General features: G+C 39.1%; 1 protein-coding gene across 1 annotated transcript; it reads right to left on the reverse strand.

The window, feature by feature from the left end:
- Positions 1–2,448: 2,448 nt before the first annotated feature.
- Sec13 (secretory 13) lies at positions 2,449–3,625 on the reverse strand. Its single transcript, XM_065224793.1, has one exon. It carries the CDS (start codon positions 3,536–3,538, stop codon positions 2,558–2,560), a length of 981 nt encoding a protein of 326 aa, XP_065080865.1. The 5' UTR covers positions 3,539–3,625; the 3' UTR covers positions 2,449–2,557.
- Positions 3,626–7,019: the final 3,394 nt, after the last annotated feature.

Consider the following 7,019-nt stretch of genomic DNA (forward strand, 5'->3'; position numbering starts at 1 on the left):
TATGCGACACAAATTCACTTTTTTATAGGGGAACATGTGATGTGAATAGAACCCACCATCAGTGCAAGGATTACATATGACTGCAGATACTTCACTGGTTGTAATGTTCTGCCTGATGGTTTGTTGCAGCTGGGTGAATCAACTTCATTGAAGACCTTTGGAAGACAAACGACAAGATGTACGTCTATCAACACGTGACAAGGGACTGGCAAATCCACGAACACTTGTCCAGTCTACAAATCCATTGAAACCCTTAGGCTGCCCCCCCCCCCCCAAACCCAACATATAATAATATTTGATTGATGAAACGTATTCAAAAAAGGGATATTTAGAGAGAACAATCTTCAACTGGAACGTACTCACCAAATCAATACATCCGGGAGCGCATTCTCGATGCTTAATTTTCTCTAGTCATTTTTAAACAATTCCTCCTCCAGCGAATCCAAACACACAATAACTAAATATCACTTTTCTTCTTCATGTCACTCTGTGCACAAAAGCAATGCACACCGCAAAAACCTATTAATAGATCAGCGCGGTCGAGTCACACTGTCAACAAAGGGAGCGAGAGCACACCAGGCACCAAAGCAACAGGGGAAAAACATCAGCACAAATCATTCTAAATAGAATTATCGCGTCCGGGACATAAAACTATTCAAATGCGAGCACCGAAAAACTACACGGCAGCACAAAGATAGCCCGAGCTCTAAAAAAAAAGCACGCAGCGGAGCAAAAACACACAACCGTTCTCGGACGCTTCTCAAAGCGGACCCGAATAATTCATATGTTTAAAGTACAAACATTTATATTTTTGTTTTAAATGAACAAAATTCGTATCCGTGAAGGGTATTGAGGTAAATGCATATTCGTAATCTGCATTAAAAATGGAACCCAAACCCAAAATTTCACCAATTTTGGTACACAGGAACTATTTTAAATAAGAACGATTACATTTGCAAAAATCACCTAATTAGCGCCCCTCGGTGTCACTTTGCATGGGAGCGAGCTGTCAGTTTGTCGGTTTAGTGTCAAACAGTGAAGTTGTTAGTTTGCTTTAAATCTTGATTTAATAATCGAGATGAAAGTTTGTGGGTTCGAAAAAAAAATATCGTTGTGCTCAGAAAACGAAGCTCTTTCAGATGATATAAAAAAACCGATATATTTTTCAAAATTAAAGAACCCAATTACTGCTGGCCACGCCCATATCATATCATCTCCGTTACAGGGTAAGAAAGGTTATTGTTGAAGTAACATCTACTTAAAGGGAGGCCAGCGACTCACCAACGCCCCCATAGATGCTACGGCGTTGGATAGTTTGGTAGGATTCGCTTAAGCAGGCGATAGTAATTGTTTTGACAGACTGTCCACTAAAATCCTCCAAAATTCTTAGATTGAATACGATAGTCTGTTTTCAATTACGATCAGTCGATGGGGTAGTGAATAATCAATCATGTTAGGAGGTACAAACGGCTGAAGCCCCCCGAAACCCTATCTAAGCACAGGATTTTTCTCAATAAATCTAACAAATCGAAAGCGGGCAGCCACGCTTGGCACAAAGGTCATTTGACATAATAGTAATTTAGCAAACTAAAACACGGGAAACGTTAAAATTGTAATGCAATTTAATTAAAAATAATGAATTTTCGTTTCATTGATTACGCGGCCCATGAGGAGCAGTGAGAAAGATCCAAAAATTACTGCAACAATTAAATTCGAAAGAACAGCTCATGTTTGAAAGAAGTGCAAATCTCTATTGGAAGTACGCCAGTTGGGCCGGAGTGCCAGTGTTGCTATTTTGCTATTTATCAAAATGTGTAGTATTATTCGTGTTACTTTTGCATCTAGAAGCGATTTTGATAAAGTCAGGCATAACATTTGATAACGGCACAAAAGCATTTGTAAACAAACTTTCTAAGGCCCTTTACACGCGAACCAGAGTACGCCCACGCAAACCAACGACATCATCGGATAAGGGGAAACTATCATCGTTCCGAAAGTGGTATTGGTTTGCGTGGGTGTACTTTGGTTCGCGTGTAAAGAGCCTTAGAGAGTTTGTTTACAAATGCTTTTGTGCCGTTATCAAATGTTATGCCTGAAGTTATGCCAAACGTGCATTATGCCAAATGACTATTATGTGAAACAACCATTATGTCAAGTTATTTTATACCAAACCTCACACATCAAATAAAAATAGGTCATTTTTCAAATTCTTAAATTAAGCTATTCTACTTAAGGGACTGTTCATAAACTACGTAGACGGTATAGGGGAGTGAGAATTATCCACGGCCCATGCAAAAATTTTGTATGGACAATTGTCTACGCATGGGGGGAATCATAAAAAAACCGTCTACGTAGTTAATGAACAGCCCCTAGCATTTGCTGAGTATGATGGATTTTGAGAGTACAATCACGCATGTTATTTCTTTTTTGACTAGTAAAGCGACATCATTTATTGTTCTGCATACGTTTATTTGCAACTATAGTTTACATAAAATGCAAGGAAATAATAATAAGACATAATAATCGTTACACATATATCGCTACCGCCCGAAATCAATTACAACGTTCTCTGCTCCGAAACAAAGCTGTTCTGAGTTTGGTTCAATGGATGTACCTGGCTGGCCGTATTGGTATCCTCGCTTATGCAAATCCATTGTCCTTCATTATTCTCGCGCCACAGACTGATTTTGTTGTCCCCACCGGAAACGGCAAGTATGTTTCCAGTCAAGGACCAGCTCACGTTCCAAACGACATCATCAAAGTTGTTCAAAATCGTTGACTGCCAATTCTGCAAATCATCGCTGCTCCATATTATAACACGTCGATCCTGCGAACAGCTAGCAATCTGGTGACGAGGAAGTCCAACATTCGGTGCCCAAGCAACATCTCGAACCCAATCCGAATGCAGTTCCAACCGTTTCTCCTCTTCCCAGCGATCACCTTCTTCCTTCCAAATTTTTACGGAATTATCACAACCTCCGGTAGCAAGTCGTTTAACAGCAAGATTGACCTTTGATGGCCTCTGGTCAAACGCCGGCTCCGGAGCCGTTGCAGGACACCAGCTAACCGTGTTGCATCCAATGCTGTGTGCATTGGGAATTTTCTTCGAATCCCACGTACCAGCTTCGATACTAGCTGTCAAAATAGATACTGACCCGTCCGAGCTACCACAGGCCAATATCAAACCATATTCGGCAGGGGCCCATGCAACGGAATTTACCGAAGAATCGTGATTGCTATATTCAAACCATTTGCTCCAGTCGCCTGGGCCAGCTTCTTTCCAAATGATTACCTTGCGATCATAAGAGCATGACGCAAGAATATTGCCGTAACGAGGATGTGCCCAAGCGACTTGCCAAACCGGACCACCGTGTCCCTTCAGATCTGCGGCCAACGTTTGCGCTCCGCCTTTGATGTCAAAAATCTTCACTGAGTTGTCTGACGAACACGTCGCTAGGCGAAGTCCATAGTAATCAACCTCAGCTCCATGAATCATGTCTTCATGTCCCGTATCGATTGTGTTTAATACGGACACCATTTTACACACGCTCTTAGAAAACAAAATCGATTAGTGACAAAAATATTAGGAAAATACTGGAAATTTTTCGGGATAAAATTCCAATTTCGCGAAAACTTCGAATGGACTTGAATGACAGCACAATGTTTGACGTGGAGTCGTAACGAGGGGTCAGTAAATTGGATGGATCCATGATGCGTTACTATCGTTATTGCGTAATATTACTGCCTCACATCTCTCTTCAATTCGTTGCTCACGGTGTGCACGGAGAGAATATTTCAAAGATGAACTCTAGATAGCGCTGAAATTAAGGCCGCGGCCAGGGTAGACGTGACACGCGACGCGACGCGATGAGACTCAAGCAAGGAATAATAATAAATAATAAGATTCTTTTGAATTGGTCGCGTCGCGTTGCGAATCGCGTCTACTCTGGCCGTACCCTAATACCCCGGACAGACTATGGCTTATATCATGTAATATAGGCTGGCTTGCAATGAGCACTCATATATAGGATTTCCAGTGAAAACTAGATGTATGAGTGCTCATTGCAAGCCAGCCTATATTACATGATATAAGCCATAGTCTGTCCGGGGTATAAGGGTATTGAGGTAAATGCATATTCGTAATCTGCATTAAAAATGGAACCCAAACCCAAAATTTCATCAATTTTGGTACACTGGAACTATTTTAAATAAGAACGATTACATCTGCAAAAATCACCTTATTAGCGCCCCTCGGTGTCACTTTGTATGGGAGTGAGCTGTCATTTGGTCAGTTTAGTGTCAAACAGTGAAGTTTTTATTTTGCTTTAAATCTTGGTTTAAAAATCGAGATGAAAGTGTGTGGGTTCGAAAAAAAATATCGCTGTGCTCAGAAAACGAAGCTCTTTCAGATATATTCAGATATATAAAAACCAATATATTTTTCCAAATTAAAAAACCCAATTCTAGATGCTCAAAAAATCTCACTCTAGCGAATCAATTTTCGAAAAATCATCTTTAATTTATTGCATCTACTTGCATCGTGCTTCATCTTTTTGCAGGAAATCTTCAAAATCGACATAAATCTTCCTTCTATCTACTCAGCGTGCGTGCAGCTAGCCACAGCAAAACACAATCTTTTCTCCATCGTAGATATAGTCGCCCCCATCGGCAATGACTTATCTTGATGATTTCTAGAAATTCAAGGCTCGCCCACGCAATCAGCATCCTCATCGGGTAGAGAAAGACTTCCCCTATCCGATAGTTAGGTTGGTCTGCGTGGACGTGCCTTGAATTCCTAGAAATCATCGATAGAAGTCATTGTTTACAAAAGCTGTTATGCCCTAATACCAGCTCTATCTAAAATTATCATGAATCCAATGAATTATTGGAACATTACCGTAAAAAGCACTACGCAGATGTCGCCACTGCATGATGATGATAATGCTGACCATGGTGGGTATATATAAATGGGTGATACAGCTTTGTCACTATGTAGGCGAGGAGGTCGCGGGGGGGAAGAGTGCGGTTTTAAAGCAAATTGTAAACAAACTCGGTCGCTGTCCCATACAAAAATCCAACATGGCTGACATGACACATTAGAACACCTATATGTAGTCACCTTGATGCTGCCAGACTACACTGAAACAAAATCCATTGGCAAAATACTATATTGATGGTTTAGATTAGATACCCTCACCAATAGATTTTTGCAGAAAACAATTTCATTTAATTTTACTATTATTTCTATCAAAATTACTATGCATTTTAAGCAAGCATAGTAGTATTGCCAGAATCATAGTAAATTTGTTAACATTCATAGTCAACTATACTGAATTCATAGTAGATTCAACAGCAATAAGCGTGGTTATATTGATAATAAGTGTTTTCTGCAAAATAGTATTCCTAACTATGGTCCTTGTTTCAGTGTACATACACACTTAGTTTATTTCACAGATTTCTGTAAAATTTTACCGAAATCTCAACAGCTGAACGTTCGGTAAACAATTTTACAGGTTTCCTGTAATTATTTACAGATATCTGTGAAAAATTCACAGATATTTGTGAAAAATTACAGAAAATCTGTTAAACTCCTTACCGAACATTCAGCTGTTGAGATTTTGTAAAATTTTACAGATTTCTGTAAAAATTTCTAAGTGTGTAGGAAGCTCATTAAAACACAATTTCCATCAAACATGCAGAACACCCTTTCAATACAACCTTCGAATTGGCGTCTTGCAGTGAAACATTTCCAAGCTTTCGCCTCCTACATTTCGAAGTGAGAACTACTAGAAGGAGGATAGTTTCCAAATTTTCCAAGTAAAACAGACGATTTTTGGGAAAAACTAATAATTTCCTGTGGAAACTTTTGCTTCAAACGTGTAAGAAAACGTGTTTGAAAACTAATTGTTATTATTTCGGTATGGATCGGAGAGGTTTTCATGGAAAATAATGCATAACAAGTTTGCACCCACAGCGAGAGGTTACCTCCTGCGCAGCTGCATTTTTCGGAAAATGGTGAATATGTGCGATTTCCACTAAGATGAAAGTGGAAATTAAGTTAATTTACTTAGGAAAGGTTGTATCATGCTGGTAGTAATGGAGAATTGGTTGTATAGGACGCCAATATTCAATAAATGTTCATGTTGGCCTTTTCTAAGCAAACATATTGATACTCACAATTTTCGACGGAAAACGCAACGGAACTTGCTTTACTCATCACGCACCATACTATAAAATGGTGCTAGATGGTCTTCAAAGTGATAACAAGATGACAAATCATCTTTATTTTGAGTAATTGAGCAATTTACTTCTATTTACATCATATTTACGATGCAGCATTGATGGAGCCGCGAAATGAAATGAATATATCTTATGAAAGATCAACTGGAAAAGTCAAAGATGCACATCAGTCTGATCGTAAAAAACGTTTTCTTCTTCAATTCGAATGTTATATTGGAAGGATTTTACACAGGATTGATGAAAATTATGATTTAACGCTAATTTTCACGAATTTTATATGCAGTCTGTCAACATTATCTTCATCATGCAGTGGCGACATCTGCGTTGAGCTTTTACGGCAATCTTCCAATTGTGTACACTAAAAAAAATTCAAATATTGTTTTATGTGTACCCAGAAAAATGGATTTTAGTGCAAAGGCCTCAAAATCCAATATCAATCTGAGTAAGAAATTAACCAGTAATAGACCCCCATACGGTAGTAGAAAATACACAACTTAACAGCAGCAGTGACAATGTTGCACATTTCCAGGGTCAGTTGTTTATAAACAGTTGCTACCGCGTCGTCAGCGATGCGCGCTGGCTTAACTAGGTGCTTCGAGAAAGGTCAAAGTAAACATTGGTGAGTAAGCATCATACATAGCCGTTCCTACCGCGAGGAGCATTAATTCTTGTTAAAAAAAACAGACACCGACTTTCCAAGAGAAAAACTATCTGTCTCGCTTTATATGTACATACTGGAGAAAAACTATTGTGTAGAGTTTAAGTAACAAATTCATGTA

Source organism: Ochlerotatus camptorhynchus, unplaced genomic scaffold (genome assembly GCF_037179485.1).
Source record: "Ochlerotatus camptorhynchus isolate MF236.1 unplaced genomic scaffold, CSIRO-AGI_Acam_v1.1 ptg000216l, whole genome shotgun sequence".
Classification (NCBI taxonomy): domain Eukaryota; kingdom Metazoa; phylum Arthropoda; class Insecta; order Diptera; family Culicidae; genus Ochlerotatus; species Ochlerotatus camptorhynchus.